Genomic DNA, 18,418 nt, shown 5'->3' with positions numbered 1-18,418 from the left:
CCAGGGTTCGGATCCTAGGCACGGACATGGCACCACTCATTAGGCCATGTTGAGGTGCCATCCCACATGCCACAACTAGAAGGACCCACAACTAAAATACACAACTATGTACTGGGGGGATTTGGGGAGAAAAAAGCAGGGAAAAAAAAAAACTGCCCTACCTACCTACCCCACAGGGATCACATAGGGATCAAGAGAGAATGCTCTGTATTGATACCTGGGGAATGTCACAGTACCCCTATGACTCCCCCAGCCCCCCTCCCGCCGCTCCCCCACCCTCCACACCCCTACCCCACTCCCACCCACTCAGGGCAGTCAGCCTTTTAGCCGATCTGTATATTGGAGTGCCACGTAAGATTCTGGTTGGAAACTCCATTCCACTAAAAACATAAGTTTGAAAAAAGCTACATTATACAATAGCAGTCCTCACATAAACAACTAAAAAACAAAAACTTATCAAAGACGTGCAATTACTCTAAAAATTATTGAAAGTATCTCTGGTTTTTCATGCCACAAAGTATCCATTAAGAATACATAAAACTACGTCAATAATGACTGCTGACTAATCAAACTGATTCAACTAAGGAATACCTGAGACATTTATAATGAAATTAACGAGTGAAATTTATTCCAAAGAAATTCCCTCATAGATTCAAAATAATTATGTTATGATTACAGAATTATTAGTAAGTCCCAGAACTGCTGCCAGAAACACAATTATGCCTAAATTTAATACAAAGAGCACTTTAAAACACTTTAGATATTACATTTTAAAAACATAAGCCTCTCTGTATTGTCAGGGAAGCAGGAGACAGCAGTGTTGTAAATACACATCCTTGGTTGAGCAAGTTTTAGCTTGGCAATGTTCCAAAAAAAGGAAAAAAAAGGACTTACGATAGACACAAGATTAAGAAGTTTGTTTTGTTTTACCATTCTTGAGAGTTAAGTGAACGTAGAATAAAAAGGCTGAGATATGGTAACAGATCAGCCTCTGCTCCAGAGAAATAAAATAACGAACTAGAAATCCTTGCTATTTTTGTTCACACCGCATTAAAGATTTTCATGATCCTCTCTAGATTCCTTGAGCAGCAGCTATTATCTGCTGGACTTACATTTACTCTTAGCTTTTATCTTGGTGCCTCCAGTGTGGACATTCTTTCATGTCTATTTACTTTGCTGGATTCACAGGAGACTTCAGCATGACAGCAAAGGGGTGCATGTAAAACAGTGATCCCAAAACAAAGAATGAGTGTGAATCTGCTGGCATGCAATGATGCTGAACTACCAAGAGAACATGAAATAATTTGGTTGCACTAAATCCTTCCTTTGCTTTCATGCTTGCATTTATTTATAAAATATTAAGTGTTAGCAAAATCCTGGGCAGACACAAGCCTGGCAGCACCAGTTTCCTTATTTAGAAGATTGCCATAACTTTCTCAGTTAGATGTCATTCATGTAGAGATATGCCTCTTGTCAAGAAAATACAAACTTAGAAAACACATCAATTGATGATTACATCAATTGATGATTCCCTTAAACTGAAATCTCTCTTTTAAAATGGTGCTTGACTTATAATTATTTTTCTAGAATACATCTAATGTATAATGTGAAACAGAATTCTATTTCTAAAACTAAGTTGTTTAAAAGAGTCTCCATAAAGAATCCTAGTATCCTTTATTAAAGTTACTCTCCACAAATTCCAAATTTTAGACAATGAGTAAGAGTTAGCCATATCTGGCCACTATCAAGAAGGGACAATTTCATATACGTAGAGTAATAATAAAATTCTAATACAGATAGATTGTAAAAATACTCTCAAAATTTCTACTTTTTAGAATGGCTAAAATTTAATTTCATGGCTTTAACTTCCCTAAAAAATAATTTAGACATTCTAAAGTCAATATAGTTATGAGAAAACACAACAAATACTATAAATAACTGAAGATCAAAGACCACCTAATTCACAAGCAAAACTTTAAAACATATTTCCTATGAGAATCAATATTTAGCCATTCTTCCCTCAGAAGAACAATCTAGTCAGCTGCTGGGACTCTAAAGCAGGTTGGCAGAGACAGCCTGCGGATCAGGGCTGTGAGCATGACCCTCCTCTTTCCGGCTTAGAACAGGTTTGGTCAAGAGCATTCTCCTCATGAGACCCTCCTCCCAGAATCACAAAGGTCAAGCACATGGCCAGCACACTTTAAAATGCTCATCAGCCCCTTTTTGCAGTGAAGCTACAGAACTGAGAATGGTGTAATGAAGCCTGAGTTTTAGTTTCAACTCCACTAGTGATCTTTCTTTATAAGAAATTTAGCATTTCTGCGCCCGCTTGAACATTTGTCAAAAAGAGACTGCTCAGCAGCAGTAATTAGTTGCAGCAGAAAGTGACCCTGGTTCCCATTCCCCGGTGTTCTAGGGACTAGATGACAAGAATTCTTGGCGAAGTTGAAATCAAAAGGTTCACAGGCAAAATTCTGCTGTGTCAGTTCCTTAATGCATGTGCCCTCAATGCAATACCACCCAAAAATGAGTTTAAAATCAGAGGTTTTTCACAAGAAATACTGATTAATCAGAAAATGGTAATGGTCTCTACGTACACACAGTAGTCTCCAGGAACAATCTGTGAAGGAGGCATCTGTCTGCAAATGCAGGCTATAATATACTTGGGCTTCACCCAGCAGGCGCCTGCGCCTCTGGCCCTACTGCTCAGTACCCAAGTTTCATGCTCCTGGAGTCTGTCAACATTTCCCCAGGTGAATATGTCAGTTACTCATTCATTCAAGCCTCTACTAAGTATTCATATCATCTCTAGACTGATGACTCCACAATATGTATGTCAAGCTTGGACTCTCCTCCGAGCTCCTGCCTCATTTTATCAACAGTTTACTCTATTCCTGCTTGCTGATCCCACCGTGCCCCACGGTGAACTTTGGAAAGGCCCCACTCTAAATCTCCCCCCGCCAAGCTTTCCCATCTTCGTAGCTAGCATAACTGTTCACAGCATTGCTTAAGGTAAAGCCTTGAATAGCTCTCTTTCCCTCCTTATGCCCCAAATCCTCCCACCACCTCACAAGCAATCCAGAGGCAAACACTGTCAAGTCTACTTCTACAGTCTACCTCAAATCCATCCACTCTTCTCCATCTTCAGCAGCATCATTCTTGTTCAAGCCACCATCATCTCAGGCCTAGAAGTCTCTTAACTTTCTCTTCTCATCTCCTTTTGCTGCCCTACAGTCTATTCTCCACATAAGGGCATCTTTTAAAACATAACTTAGATCATGTCATTCCCTTAACTTAAAACCCTTGAATGACTCTCACTTGCATTGTGAGACTAAAACCCAATTCCTTACTCTGCCCCTTAAGATCCTACATAGTCTGGTCCCTGCCTGCCTGCCTCTCCAATCTTATCTTGGGCCACCCACCTCCTCACTGACTCCATTCCAGCCAGGCTGACCTTCTTACAGTTACTCAGATATCCCATGATGACTCCTTTTTCCCTAGGATCTTCATCCAGGTTATGACCGCTACACTAGCATTCTTTATATACATGGTTCCTTCCCATCCTTCTGGTCTCAGTGAAATGGCATCTTCTGAGAAGGGCTTTCCCTGAGGACCCAAGCTAAAGTGGGGCCTCCATTTTAATTTCTTCACAATACCCTGCTCATTTCCTTTTTAACCGTTTTTTAAATTATTTGTAACTACATATTTACTTGTTCATCTAGCATCTTTTTTGGCACAGAGTAGGCATTTTAACTTTTCCGGTGAATCAATTAATGAGGAGAAATACCTTAGGTAAGGCCAATTACAAATATTTCCCACTGGCTAATATAAGATGCAATAAAAAAGATCTTACCTTGTCAATTTTTTTCTTTTTAACAGGGGGATCGAACCTATCATTGACTCCAAAATACTGAGTAAGCTCCTTCCACTGGGTTTCCCTCGAGGACTGCTCACTGCAGGAAGAGAGAGAATTACTTATGTTTTACACAAAATGTACTATTTATATTTTTATTGTTTTTAACTGGTAACTACAATTATATAGCAACAACTAGTTTCTATGTTTCAGAGGTAAGTAGGTCAACTATTTGTACAAGCACTACAATACTGTCTAGAATAGACAATATTTCAAATTCTACCTACCTCCGAGATTCTTCTTCATTCTTCAATTTACCTGAAAAGAATTCACAAACTGTCAATATCTAAGTATTTGATTGTTGCTTCAAAATTGTTCATCAAAAATTGTTGAGCTAAATTAATCACAATTTAACATTAGCAGTATTGACAATTAGCCTGAATTAAAACAAAACACCTTTTCTGGATCGTTTTCTTTTTTTCTTTCTGAATCTTAAAGTTGAGGTTTTCTGTTCAGAATGTTTTTTATGCAATTCTTGAAATCTCTATATAAAAGTAAAAAAAAAGTGAGATGCAAATATATTCTGAAGCAAAGCATACATTCAAAAAACACCAAACATATTAAGTAACAAAAATAATTATATTCTAGCATTTATAAAATATAAATTTAACAAAGGCAGCTGAGTTCTTCTTGAGATATGCTATTCTTCAAAACTCTCTCAAAACCTGAGTTGTTATCTTCAATTATTTCTAAATAAATCAATCTGATAATCTGAGAGTAAAACTCAATGACTCATACAGACGACAAAGAGATAAAATTAATATATAAACTCCTTATGTATTATGTTAGGCAAAGTAGCTAATTCTACTAAATGTTTTTTCTTCCTCTTTTTATGAAAAACAAAACAAAAATGAAACCAAGTATCTGAGTGGCCAGTGGGTTGACCACAGACCCAGGGAATAATAAAGGCATTCTGAGCCAATCCTCCCTAACTATTCCCTCCCAGGAACACACACATTCTGACTGTGGCAGAGACACCCAGGAGCAGGCACAAACGCACAGGCTTTCACAAGAACAGCAGAGAAAACCTACATTCCACGTGCTGAAAGGAATTCCAGAGGGACACTCTTCATATGCATTCACATTTGCTTCTCCTTTGGCTTCCATTCCATCTGTAGGGAAATCTGAGCTCTCTGTTTTTGTTATGGTCCCATCTTCTTTATCTTCCTGTAAGTTAAGTCCAGAATTCTCTAACGTGGCTTCATCTTCAGAACTCAACTCAATATCACTTTCATTTAGGCCAGGAGGTAGCAGCCCACTCCACATCTTTTCTTCTAAAGGGAAAAAAGATGAATTTAAACATATAAAGAAGAGATGGAAAGAATTTTAAAACCATTAAAAGACACCCCAAGAGTCAAATAATTATACCAATGGTTTGGGAGCAGTCCATCTAAACTTTTTTAAGATCTAAAATGGAATGTACCCTCCATATTAAAATAATTAAAATCTTCACTTGTATAAATAAAAAAAGTGTAAAGCAGTTTAAGCAAGTTTGTGTAAAGACATTCCTCCAGATGAATGACTTAAGGAAAACAGCACTTTGATTCTTTAACAAATGGATAATTTTGTCTAAAAAAGGAAATTCAGTAAAAATATTCATTGCTCAAGAATGTTAAGACCCTAACAATATACACTGCAGACAATTTAAGAATTATACTACTATATTTCAAGCTATAACAATTTGAGAAGAAAATAAAATTAAATGCTTCACCTGTATTTGGTATAAAATTTTCAGGGGACTTATTGTCTAAGGAGCAGGAAAACAATTATTCAAAGGAAAATTTTTAAGCCGTGCAAGTAGCTTGAAGAAAGTATGATGATAAAAAGGATGCCCTAGTTTTAAATTTTATGTTTGCTAAAATAACACTAAATGGAGTATAATCCTAACAATTTAACAAAAATGTACAGCTTTTCTGTAACAATACTGTATTTGGGAAACAAATGTTAAAGTTCAGGATAATATTTATCACAGATATATAGTCCATTGGTAGAGGGAACCATTAACTACTGTTAATAAAAATGATTTAAAAAATTAGAGTTGTAATCATTTGCTAAAATTCAGATAACTGCGTACCTTTTCACAATCGAGCTCCACAGCACAGTCTATTTTAGCATACACACTGAGCTAAAACCATCTGAACTAAAACCATCTTAGCTCAAAAGATGTCTAAAATAGAGAAGCTGGTTATACTGCTCATGATTTACTCTTCTGAAGAAATAAAATGGAAAGATAGAAATCGTTCTTGCTGAGTTTTCTGCCTCCTAGTGTGATGAACCAGTAAGAAAACCACCCCCATTCTCTCTGAGACAAAGGCATCAGGATTTTGCATTACTCTGAATAATGGATGCCTGAGATCTTTTAAGGACCTCCTCCCAGGTCCAAAGAATCAGATCTTACTTTGTGAGGTTTGGGTCCAGCCCCATCAGTTGCTGGCTCTCTGAAACATCCTCATCAAAATATTCTCTTGGCTTTTTAAGAGGAAGGGCTCTGACATCTAACTGCTCCAATTGGAATCCTAATTCCACATACACTGGTGGTGTAAGGGAGTCATTTTTAACACCTCGGCCCCTCAGTTTTTCCTCTGGATGCAGGGATAATTATACTGCGTACAGGGTTGTCCTGAGGATTAAATCAGATAAGCCAGGAAAACAACACAGGTTTAGGATGTTGTAGGGGCTCGATCAATGCTAAGTTCTTTTCGCTATTACTATTATTTCTGCGGCCACGGACTGCATTTTTACCATTTCTGTCATGGGTGGCAGCATTCATAAGGTAGTTTTGAAGTTTCTAATGTTTCAGGTGCATTCACTTAGCAAATGATGCAAATAATTTTGTTCCCTGAGTTCCAAGTATGACATGAAGTTTGTATAGAAAATGCTGGTGTGTGGTTTTCTGAAAGGAGCAATAAAACCAGAAACAAATTACCAAGAAGACAATGGAGCCGAAGCTTCAAAAGGTTACTCCCTTGCACAGGCTTTCCAAAGCACTATACTTAATTTTCTATTTAGGATCTGTATTCCTTTTTTTAAAGAGGACACCCAAAATTATATGAGCTGCAGGGCCCATAAAACCTGGATCCATCCCTAAACCCGGTCTGAAGATTTGAAAAGTTGTAACGGAGGAAGTCTTGAGATACTTTGCTAGCACATACAACAGCATGTAAAATATGCAATATTGAAAAACGGATGTTATGCTATTAATAAAAATACCTCTATTGTTCTGAGGAGCAAAGAGAGGGGAGCAACAATAAGCTCCAACATGACTTTGACACTGGCATATAATATACCTTTAGGCTCATTATCCATTTCAGGACTTAAAGATTGTAACAAATTTCAGATTTAGCCTTCTCAGCATAATTGGGGTTCTATGTTTGAAACCAGTGTTCCCTTTCCCTGTCCATAGTGTCTTTTGCATACCTACTGTGTGCCAGGCACTCTTCAAGACACGAGGACAGCAGTATACAAAACAGGCAAAAACACCTAACCTCACAGAACCGACATTCTACACACATGGCAAGCTTCTGTCCAGCAGCGGCCAAGCACCGCTCAGCTGTGGCTGCTCATGAAAGACGTGCCTCTCAGATGGGCACAGGTCTTCCACTCGACCACTGCTTCACCAGCTCTGCAGGGTGAGTCTATGCTTTGGGCACCCAAACGTGCTGCACCTTCGGGAGCAGTCTTGCTTGCCCTGGACTCAGCCCTCAAGCAGTTCTCCATTTTTGATCCCTTTTTGGACTTCCTCAAAATCATCTATTTTTAGCTCTTGCTGATGTGGCATTAAAAAAATGCCTTCAGGATGGCATTGGCTGGTATGATAATTCCTTGTGTGTGCCCATGGAAAAAAGAAAAATTAAAATAACTTTTTAAAAGTGGACTCTATGTTCAAATCCACAAAATAAGGCAAAATTCAAATAAGGTATGTTTCTGAACTCAGTTCCTGAACATCTTTAAAGTGATGTGCTATTCTCTTAAGACTGTAAAAAAAAACACACAAGGACAACTTGGTGGCCACTGATAAACACACAGGACTCACTGAAGAGGCTGCAAAGTGGAGTTGCCCACGTGAGCAATGGCTCGACTGCAAATCAGCCAATATGGAGTGGCTGCTTTGTGACTCGCTTTGGGCTCATGTTTGAAAACACTGTCTGTCTCTTCATAGCATATACACGTCGTTCACACATGTACAATTGTACTCCGGTATCAACTGGTACTCTGTTAGGCCTCCTGTCATTCCTGTTTTGGCTGCTCTGGAGGACGGTCCTCTATTTTTTTGAAGTGTCTCTCCCCCCACGTCTTTCAGAGTGTACTCCTTTATTTGAAAGCCGTTCACTCCAAATTACCCCTTAAATGTGAAGCTTACTCAGGCATTCTCAAGACATGTGATATACCTGAGAACTGGAAACTAAGTTTTTTTAGTAAAGATTATAGTCAGGTCTATGTGACAGTTGATATATTAATACGGAAGCTTTCATTTTTTAGTCTGTAACTCAAATAATTTTTTAATTTAATCATTTTAGCCCCAAAGAAGACGTAAATGATTCAGAATTCCCTTTTTTCTCTGTGGTTTTGAATATCACCTTCTTTATTTCACACACTCTCTACCTCTGGAATTAAGATTTTTTCCATTCCACAATTATTCTTCAGAAAAATTCAGTGTATACTATGTAGAAAACATCTTTTGCGCTAGGTTGACACAACTTTCTGTGAACTGAAAATATTTCTGTGTCATCCTGGCCTGAATGGCTGGGTTTTCTTTCGCCCGTGAAAACCAACCACAGTCAGTATTTAGCACGCTTGGGCAGAGCGCAGTGCATCAACGACACGACACAGTTCAGCAGTTCCTAATCTAAGGTTTTTACAAAGTTCTATGAAGAGACTAACAGAGGTCTCTAACCCAATTTCAATATTCAAAAAACCTGACATATTTTATTTTTCCTCAGACAATATCATCCACTTTTAGGCAAAGGGACTTAAATTCAATGTAGTATTATTCTTCACCACATATGCGTTCATCAGAGGCTCTGATTGGTAGCCACAGATCTGACTTTTATTAAAAAAATAATAACAGTGAATATATTTCAGTAGACACAACCTTTCAAAATATGGCATCCATGGAGATAGCAAATTATAAAAGGGGTTCTGGGTTGTAAAAGGACTGGGAAGGACGGGGACAGCAGGGAAGAACGGTTTTGAAAGTAAGAAGATGGGTTTCTAGTCTTGAACAACATAATTGTAGGCAAGCCACCACATCTGTGTGGGTCTCCATCCTTAAGCTATAAAATGAAGAGCTTGATCAGATGATCTCTGAAATGTACTGCAACTCTAAAACGTTTCTTTATGGATCGTAACATTGTATGCGCTCAAATGCCCAGTCACCTCACTCTCTGCTCTAACACTCCATTTTCTCCCTGGCAGATGCAACACTGATTAAACCCCACCAGCCCAGGAGATAAAGTTCTTTCCTCAACCTAGCTGCCCTGGCCAAGACTGCCGGTCTTCAAGAAGACTGTACTTCAGACAGGACACCTGAAAGATGTTCTGGAGAAAGAGAAGGATACCCCAGTCACAACAGAAGAAACAGAACCAGAAAGAGGAAACAAAGCAGGTCATTGCTATACACGGCATACAAACAAAGTGACAGGCACGGATGTACCATTAATCCTCATAACAACCTTTCCACTAGGAACTGCTCTCTTCTACAGACGAAGTAACTGACTTGCCTAATGGACTGTCATCCACTTATTTTACAAAAATGGAACTCTATGGCCTCAAATTATAAACTTTTAGACAGCAGAATTTCAAGTAGTAATATATTCCTGGAGACAAATATCGGAAAGTGTGTCTGAAGAATGATTCTAGCCTGTAATTCCAGACTTGTTAAAATTTGATGAAGAATTTTTTTCTCACTTTTTAAGTGCAGAAAGCTAGGTAAGATGCTCTACTAAACTGCATGCATCAAGGTCACATTCAGAAGTTTGGGTAAAAATGTCACATTTTCTGGAAGACCAAGCAGCTGCTTATAACCAAAACCCAAAATACATAATCTGAGCAGCATAATAAGAAAATGTCTTCTGTCTCTAATATTCCAGAATTTCAATGCCATTTTCACCAAACGATGCTGTCTTATTTCCCGCGTTTTGTACCCAATTAGAAATAATAGAAATCTCAACCTTGTCTAATCTGAATTTAGTCTTACTTTACAATAATCACAAATCACCACCCCTCACCAATCTGACGACTGTCAACTAATTTAGACAATAATCAGTTTCTGCGACTTGGAATTAATACTTAACTAAAATACTTTTAAGCATGTTTCACCAACATTAATGTAAACATCCTATTTACTTTCATGACTTGAAATAATAAAAATGTTCCCTTTTCTCAAAAAGGTAGGGAAAGTACAACTGAATCACAGGCCTGACTTCGGATTTAAGTTACCCATCTGATTACCCAGATAAACTATTTAGCAGGATTTTGCATGTATACCTATGTATTAATTAAAGACAGTGTTTGTTTAGCCAAGGCCTGGAAAACACTTCCCCAAACACAAGACCCTGTAGGGGGAGATTTACAGTTAACCAATAACATTTCGAGGTTTAAGTCTGCTGCCGCTGTGAGAATACTTACAAGGTTCAAGACTGCAAGAGGGTGGCTCTGGAAAGGTCCACCTTTTCCTGCTCAGCTCACAACCCGAACTCTGCAGGCTCTCCGGCGGAAGAGCCACCCTCCGACCCCCAAACGGGAAGCATCCCCTCCCCGGCACAGAAGCCAGCGCCGCGGATTCCGGTACAGGATGTCTAGCCCGCTGACACTTCATCAGCCGCAGCTCTTTTCCAGGATACAGCAACAGGAAACAGGAGGCTGTTTCCCGATCGAAAGCCTTGTCGCCCTCTCTCACTTTGGCTGGGGTGGGACAGAGAACCCTACTCCGGTCCACAGGCCGGGGAACGCGTCGCGGCGCCCCTTCCCAGCAAGCGGAGGCCGGCCCGGGCCGGGGGCTCGGCAGGCCCGGCGGAGAGGCTGTGAGGCCGCCCACGCCGGCTCCCCCGCTCCCCGCCCCAGACCCTCCCGGACCTGTGCCCCCCGAAGCCCGTGAAGCCCCGAACCAGCCCCGCAACCAGCTGTACTCACGGCACAGGAGCCTGCCACCCGGCAGCCATCTTAAGGCCCAGCCAACATCGCGCCTTCCCATTGGCTCCGGCCTCTCAGCCAATGGGCGGGGGCCGTTCTGGTCCGGGGTCGCCATGGCAACCGACCGAGCTCGCCTCGGCTTTAAAATCAACAAAAAAGGAGCAGTTCGTTTCTTTCTGCTGGTTTCCTATCCCTTCTATATCATCGTTTCCCGCTTCCTTCTGGACGGTTCTTAAGGCTTTGTTCTTTCCCCGTGCCCTGCCGTCTGCCGGTGCATAGCGTGGGGACAGCGTTGGCCTTAAACCGTGAACTGAGTTCGTTCCTCAAGGAGGAGAAGCGCTGCGGTTGCTCCCCAGGCGCATGTGGGAAGGTTTCCATTCATTCCTCCTTTCCTCCTCCTTCCCTTCTTTCCTCCCTCCCTTCCTTTTTTGCTTTCTGCACATTTTTATCTAGCTGGCACCCAGCCAGCCCCTGTATAGAGGAAGATGGTCCCGACTCCTGCTCTCGTGGGCTTACCATCTGGTGATCGTCCAGGCTGCTTCCCTGACCAGCTGTGTGGCCTTGGCCGAAAGCTTACTGAGCTCCTTTTCCGTGGCAGCCACTGGCTTAGGCCCTGAGGAGGGGCTGGGGGGAGCGTAGAAAATAAGCAAGGAGACAACAAACTAAGAAAAAGGCGCTATAAAGAAAGTAAAACAGAATAATATGATCATGATGGGGGTGGGGCTAATTTAGAAATGCTTCCATTTTCTGAAGTAGTGTTCTATAATAATAATAAGACTATGAATACTTTCCTAATTTCTGGTGTTGTGATGATTATATAAGACAATACACATAAATACCTTAACACATTACCTGGTCCACGTGATGTTCAGTCATAGCTATTGTTGTTGTTAACATTATCAATAACGCCTTTCTTTGAAACATCCTAAAAGTGTGTAAAACTTTTGCATTGCACTCAATAATATATCACAGTTTAGTATAAACAGATGTTTAAGCTTATTACTTATAACCATCCACTACTTCCCCCCCAGTGTCTTCCAGAAGATGTGTCAGGTTTATGGAGGAGTTTTCTAAAACCCCAGAATCATAGTAAAACCTGAATTGGGATGCTAGGGTCCTTTCTGTGCTCACGTTCTCTGATTCTAGGAGAGACACAAGGCTGGGGGATTTAATGATTTGTATGAAACTCTGCTGGCCAAATGGGTCCCCTTCTCAACAGTGTTTTCCCTGAATCCAAATCCTTAGAAAGTTAAGCAGTTAAAGAAAGGATGTGTATGAAAATGCTCTTGTAGCTCTTGCATTGGGCCTCTTACTTGCTGTATTAGTCTACTCAGGCTGCAACAACAAAATACCGCAGATTGGGTGGCTTAAACAACAGAAATTTATTTCTCACAGTTCTAGAAATTAGGAAGTTCAAGATTAGGGTCCCAGCAAAGTAGGTGTCATTCTGAGGCTCTTCTCTTGGCTTGTAGGCAGCAGCCATCTTGCCGTGTGCTCACAAGTTCTCTTTGCACATATGTGTGAGGTGAGAGAGAGAGAGAGAAAGGGCCATCTGGTATCTCTTCTTAAGAAGACACTAATTTTATGGGATCAAGGCTGGATCCTTAAGACCTCATTTAACCTTAATTAATTCCTTAGAGGCCCCATCTTCAAATATAGCCACACTGGGAGTTAGGATTTCAATATATGAATTTTAGGAGTACACAAACACTCAGTCCATAACAAATGCTGATGGTGGAGGTGTAACCAGAATGGGGAAGGAGAGGGCAGAGGGGGAAGAACTGAGTCATGGGGTAGGAAGGAAGTAATGTCAGCCTGTTTAACAACTATCTGGACTGTTTCTACATATATTCTATCAAAGAATACTCATTATTTAGTGCATATAAATGTGCAAGGGATAGGGGAAGAATATAATTATAAGTACTTCAAAGGCTTACAAACATCACATTTCTCATTGAAGGTTTTTGGAAAGTCCTACTCCAAAAATATTTTTAAATTGTTTCTCAATGTTAATTTGAAAACTCTCAAATTTCTGATTGTTTTCTCTATCATATTATTGGATTCCTATAATAAATGCAAATAGCTCAGACTTTTCTTGTGATTCTGTTTGTAAGACTTTCAGTCTCTGAATATTATTGTTTTGCCAGTTTTCTGAGAGAAATGTCAGTCATTTGATTTATTTTAATCAATAAATTTACCTTCCCTTCAGCAAATTCTTGCCCTGGAAACCTGCCAAACCATGCATTTTGTGAATGAAATACTTGTATTTGTGAGATCTCTATGAAACATAGAATTATTGAATACCTTTTACTAAATCATAGTGAAATACCTGATGCAGCTAGTGAATTGTGTTTGAATGGTGTTGCATCTGGCACTAATTTCAAACATGTAAGTTTCATTTAAATTCTCAAACATATCTTAAAAAACATAAAGCGGTTTTTCTTTGCCAAGAAATATTATAGTTTATGAATAGTTTTCCCTTATATTTAGTCATTTTTTTTCCTAGTATAGGGATTACAAGTCACACTCATGTTATAAAAGATTAATTGTGGCTTCCTTTTTGGTGGCTGCTAAGTCTCTGATTGATGAAAATTTCCCCAAATATAATGAAATCCCTTAAATAGTTCTCAGTTGGAAAAAGTGAATACGACTTTGTTGAACATATAATAAATATGCCTCTTGCTGAAACTGAGAAAGAGAATAGTTAATTTCCTTCTGTACAAAATGCCTCATTTTCTGCATGGAAGAAAAAGTGGCCTCATGACTTTGCAAAGGAATAGAAACAAGGGAGTTCTGAATTTTAGGAATTGTGTTGATATCCTTCATGATTAAGAAATGACAGTTTCTCTATCTGGATTCATTTTTTTAAATTTGCAAAATGAACCATCTATAAACAATGTTGTCTTCCAGGAGTGTGTTCAACAATTGACACTGTAGCATCGGCAAGAGTTGACATTTGAGGAAACAAAATTTCTGTAACATAGGATGTTGCCAAAGAAAAGCGTTCTCTTTATCGGTCCTGTCTAGTACTTTCAGACTCTTCAAGTCCAAGAAGCTGTACATAGGAAGAGAGGGGGACAGGAAAGAGAGGCTTACTGAGCATTTCTGTCTGCTAGGTGTTTTGCATCTGATATCATATAATGCTATGAAGTAGTTATTATTGTATCCATTTTACAGATAAGGAAATTAGGGCTAAAAGAGTTTAATGTCACACAACTAGTAACAGAACCAGGGTGGGGAGGTTTCACTGGACTCTGAAGCTCATATTTTTCCCACTGTCACACACTGCCCCTTTTAAGGTGAAGTTCCTGATAAATCCCAGCATGGTGCAGTCAATAAAGTATAGACATCATTATTACCCAGTGGGATGTGTACCCAGTGGGAGCTCACAAAAAGATAGGCTTCAGGAGCAAAATGTGTCTTCTCTCTCCATCCCCTCAGTACCTAGTGAGTGATTACATCCCATCAGAGGCATCTTCTTCAATCATTCCTGCTTTGCTACATTGAAATCTATGTTAGTCTTCCTTTTCCTAATACCTGCATCTTCCAAAATAGCCCACTACCTGAGCAATCCCTCTGAATGAAGGAATACATGTAAAGCTTTTAACACAGAGCCTGGCATGTAATCAATGGTAAATAAATATTAGTTTCCTTCCCTTACACACTAAGGAGTGTGTGTGTCTGCATGAGTGTCTGTGTGTGCGTATGTGTGTTGGGGGAAGGAGGATTGAACAGGCAGGCCGCAGAGGATTTTTAGGGCATTGAAAATACTCCATGTGATACCATAACGATAGATACATATCACTAAACATCTGTCCACACTCATAGAGTGTACAACACCAAGACTGAACTGTACTGTAAACTATGGACTTTGGGTGATGATGATGTGTCCCTATAGGCTCATCGGTTGTAACAAACATACCACTCTTGCGGGGGAGGCTATGCATGTGCGGGGAAAATGCATGTATGGAAGAATCTCTACCTTCCCCTCAATTTTGCTGTGAACCTAAAACTTCTCTAAAAAAGTAAAGTCTTAAAAGATCAAAAGAAGAACAATAGTTCATTACCTAAGAAAATTATATGAAATCCAAATTTTAGTGTCCATAAATGAAATTCTATTAGAATACAAAGAACTGAGTACATAAACACTGACAGATTATCAGATTAATGTGTCAATGTCTTCGTGGTCCTTGCCATGTACCCAGTGCTCAGCACTTTGCTAAGGTTTAAGGGGGATACAAATGAAGTAACTGAACTGGCCTGTCAGGAAGCTTGTAGTCTGAGACGTACAATGTGGTTATAAATGATATATTTCACACCATAAGTACTAAAACTGTGAGGTTCATGATGTAAGCAGAAACTATAGAATTCCTAAGAATGGAGAAGCTAGATGGAATTTAGCGCATGCTATTTCCTTTGCCTGGAATAGCTTTCTCTTTTACACCTGTTGAACTTCTTGTCATCCTTCTTGCCATCCTTCAAAACCTAGATCAAACATTACTTCCTAAATTAAATCTTTCCTCACTCACGCAGTTCATGCCTTTCTTCTCTGTGCCTTCATGATAGTTGACACATAGCACAACTAGGGCTTTACCACATTGAAATACAATTAGTTGTCACAGGTCGATCTGCCCCAATAGATTGTGAAGGCACAGTCCTTGTCACATAGCAAGTGTTCAGTAAATGTTTGTGGAGAAGATGGGTGAGTGATAGAAGTGACAATGTCAATGCATGGGATGAAGAGAAATGGGGAAGGTGGTTTTGAAGCATCACGTGAATAATTGCAGAGTGACAGCAATGCTATGGTTTAGGGAAGACATAAGAAATCAGCTGGGGTCAGACTATGAGGGGTTTCCCTAAGGCAAGCAGACAAGTTCTTCCTTGATACAATAGGGGGAATTATAGGATTCTGACCAAGGGAGTGATCAGATGAAGCAGTTGCTCCAGGAAGATTGGTGTAATAGTCTTGTGAATACAAAAGATGGATTTGAAGGTAGTTGAGCCAACATGAAAAGTGTCTTCCTGGAAGACCATAATGGAGTAAATGATTAGCATCTGGACAAAGGCAATGGAAATGGAGAATAAAGGGCAAATCTGAGCATCAAATCTAGTCTTTTCCTCATTCATTCACTCATTCCCTTTCACCTTTGCTTTCATGCCTTTACTATTATAGCTCCCTGCTTCCGACTCATTCATATTCTGTATTCAGTTTTATGAATTCAACTCAGCCTTTGGGGATACCTCCTTTACTATGAACTCCAAAAAAAATCATTAATTAAATCTGATTTTGAAATACCCCCACAAACAACCTGTTCTATGTCACCTCTCATCTTCTTTCCACCTTGAGCACCACATCGTCTATTTATTTTATACATAACAAAGGTGGTTCGGGCAGTGGTGGACTTGTTGTGGCCTCCTGGTGGTCTGCTTGGAGGCTGACCCAACACATTTTCCTCCTGGTATTGAGAGAATGTAAAAAGTACTCTCTGCCTCTTCTTTGATTCTTACAGCTGAGAGTATGGAAACTCCACTAATCTCTTCCTCACAGATACAGGTACACCATTTGGAAAACTCTTTTCCAGTTTTAACCCAGTAACTTTGGTGTCATGTTCTCCATCATCTTTTTTGTGACCCATAAAAAGCCACTACTCACCACACTAATCCTAACTGCCAAGTACAAGATGATGATATGCTTATGAAGAAAAAGAAGGCTGTAAGTTTAAAGTGAAATTACTAATTAAAGAATACCATCTCACCTTGAATATGTCCAAAAGAACCCTTCAGAATGTATTCCAAACTTTCCACCATTCAAAGTAGGGGGAATCATTTCTCACTCAGTGTTGTTTTTTAATTATTTTGTCTGATTTTATTGCAGTGTGGCATTATCTTCTATGGCCTGGGAATCTAATCGGCATCCAGGGTATTGTCTCTAATGGAATAACTATTCTGAATTCCCTACAGCTATTTAGAACACTTTATAAACACTTGAAACCATGTCTTTGCTCAATTGAGGACATCCTGAGTGATCCACCCTCATACAATCTTACCTTTCCTAGGTTCTGTCTCGGAAGTTTTTTCAAAATGCTTTCTATCTTTAAACTTGGAGTAAGTTTACTTATCATTTCATTCCACTCAAGAAAGCACACTTCACTCTTGCATTATAGACATGTTCTCAGCCAATCCAACCAAATCAGATGCTGAGCCACTAGACCCTGCTGTTCTGCCCTCCCAGCTCCGAGCCTCGCCCATCCCTAAGGCAATGTCTTCTGTCTTCCTGAGCTCAACTCCTGGGTCCTTTCTAGAATTCCATTTTGGTTTATATATTGGCTCCTTATTTTTACCTTTTTGTCTTGTATTTCAGTGGTCACTCTAGAGATTACAGTATCCATCCTTAACTTTTCACAGACGACTTAAATATTTTAACAGTTTACGTAAAATGTAGGAAACTTGGACCTGTACAGGTCCATTTAATGTTCTTGACACGTCCTTGATGTTGTCACACACGCTACATCTACATAGATTGTAAATCCCACAATGTAGTGTTTTGTTTTGCTTTAAACCATATATAATTTTTAAAGGAAAAATGAGGGGGAAATAGTCTTTTACATTTACTTATGTGTTTACTACTTGCGATGCTCTTCATTCCATCTTGTGGGCCTGTGTTTATATCTGCTTTCATTTACTTTCATTATAAAGAACTTCCTTTAGCATGTCTTGCAGTGTAGGTTTGCTGGCAATAGATTTTCTTATCTGAAAATATCTTTCTTCTACCCTTACTCTTTTTTGTGTGTGTCAGGTTTATTGAGGTAGTATTTACATATGATAAAATTTACCCCTGACAGTGTCCACTTCTATGAGGTTTGACAAATGCCCCAACACAATCAATGTACAGAATATTGCCATCCCGCGAGTTCCCTCGCACCCTTTTGCAGCAAACTACTTCTCACACCTTCAGCTTCTCAAAACCACTAGATGTTTTCTGTCCTCGTAATTGTGCCTTTTCCAGGATGAAGTCATATAAATGAAATCAAATAGTGTGTAGTCTTTTGAGTCAGGCCTATTTCATGTAGCGTAGTAGTGCACTTGAGGATCATTCAGGTTAAATGTACCAGCAGCTTGTTCCTTTCATTGCTGAGTAGTATTCCTGTACGCAGCCACAGCGTGGTTTGTTTACCCATTCACCAGTTGAGGGCTATTTGGATTGTTTTCAGTTTCAGCAGCTACAAATTATGAACAAAGATGCCAAAAACACTCACATACAGGTTTTTGTGCGCACAAAATTTTTCATTTCTCTTGAGTCAATACCTCAGAGTGGGATTGGTAGGTTTTAAGGTAAGTTTATGTTTACCTACATGAGGAACTGCCAAATTGTTT

At 39.5% G+C, this 18,418-nt stretch overlaps 1 protein-coding gene across 9 annotated transcripts in view; it reads right to left on the bottom strand.

Moving 5' to 3' along the window:
- Nucleotides 1–18,418, bottom strand: part of FAM204A (family with sequence similarity 204 member A) — a 53,627-nt gene that overhangs the window by 22,175 nt on the left and 13,034 nt on the right. For 3 of the 9 annotated variants that reach the window (XM_070260011.1, XM_070260027.1, XM_070260032.1), the window contains exons 2-7: nt 11,561–11,668; nt 11,045–11,183; nt 4,946–5,187; nt 4,310–4,397; nt 4,141–4,171; nt 3,854–3,953 (exon numbers count right to left, since the gene is read on the bottom strand). In XM_070260011.1, the coding sequence (XP_070116112.1) occupies nt 3,854–3,953; nt 4,141–4,171; nt 4,310–4,397; nt 4,946–5,187; nt 11,045–11,183; nt 11,561–11,563 (603 nt within the window). In that variant the 5' untranslated portion in view covers nt 11,564–11,668. Of the gene's footprint in view, nt 1–3,853; nt 3,954–4,140; nt 4,172–4,309; nt 4,398–4,945; nt 5,188–10,540; nt 10,817–11,044; nt 11,184–11,560; nt 11,720–18,418 lie in introns of those variants that run through there. The other 6 variants (XM_070260016.1, XM_070260039.1, XM_070260020.1 and 3 more) reach the window with 4 other exon arrangements.

The sequence above is a fragment of the Equus caballus genome, chromosome 1 (assembly GCF_041296265.1).
Source record: "Equus caballus isolate H_3958 breed thoroughbred chromosome 1, TB-T2T, whole genome shotgun sequence".
NCBI classification, from domain to species: Eukaryota; Metazoa; Chordata; class Mammalia; order Perissodactyla; family Equidae; genus Equus; species Equus caballus.
Note: the sequence above shows the minus strand (reverse complement) of the source record. Positions and strands in the feature narration are given on the sequence as shown.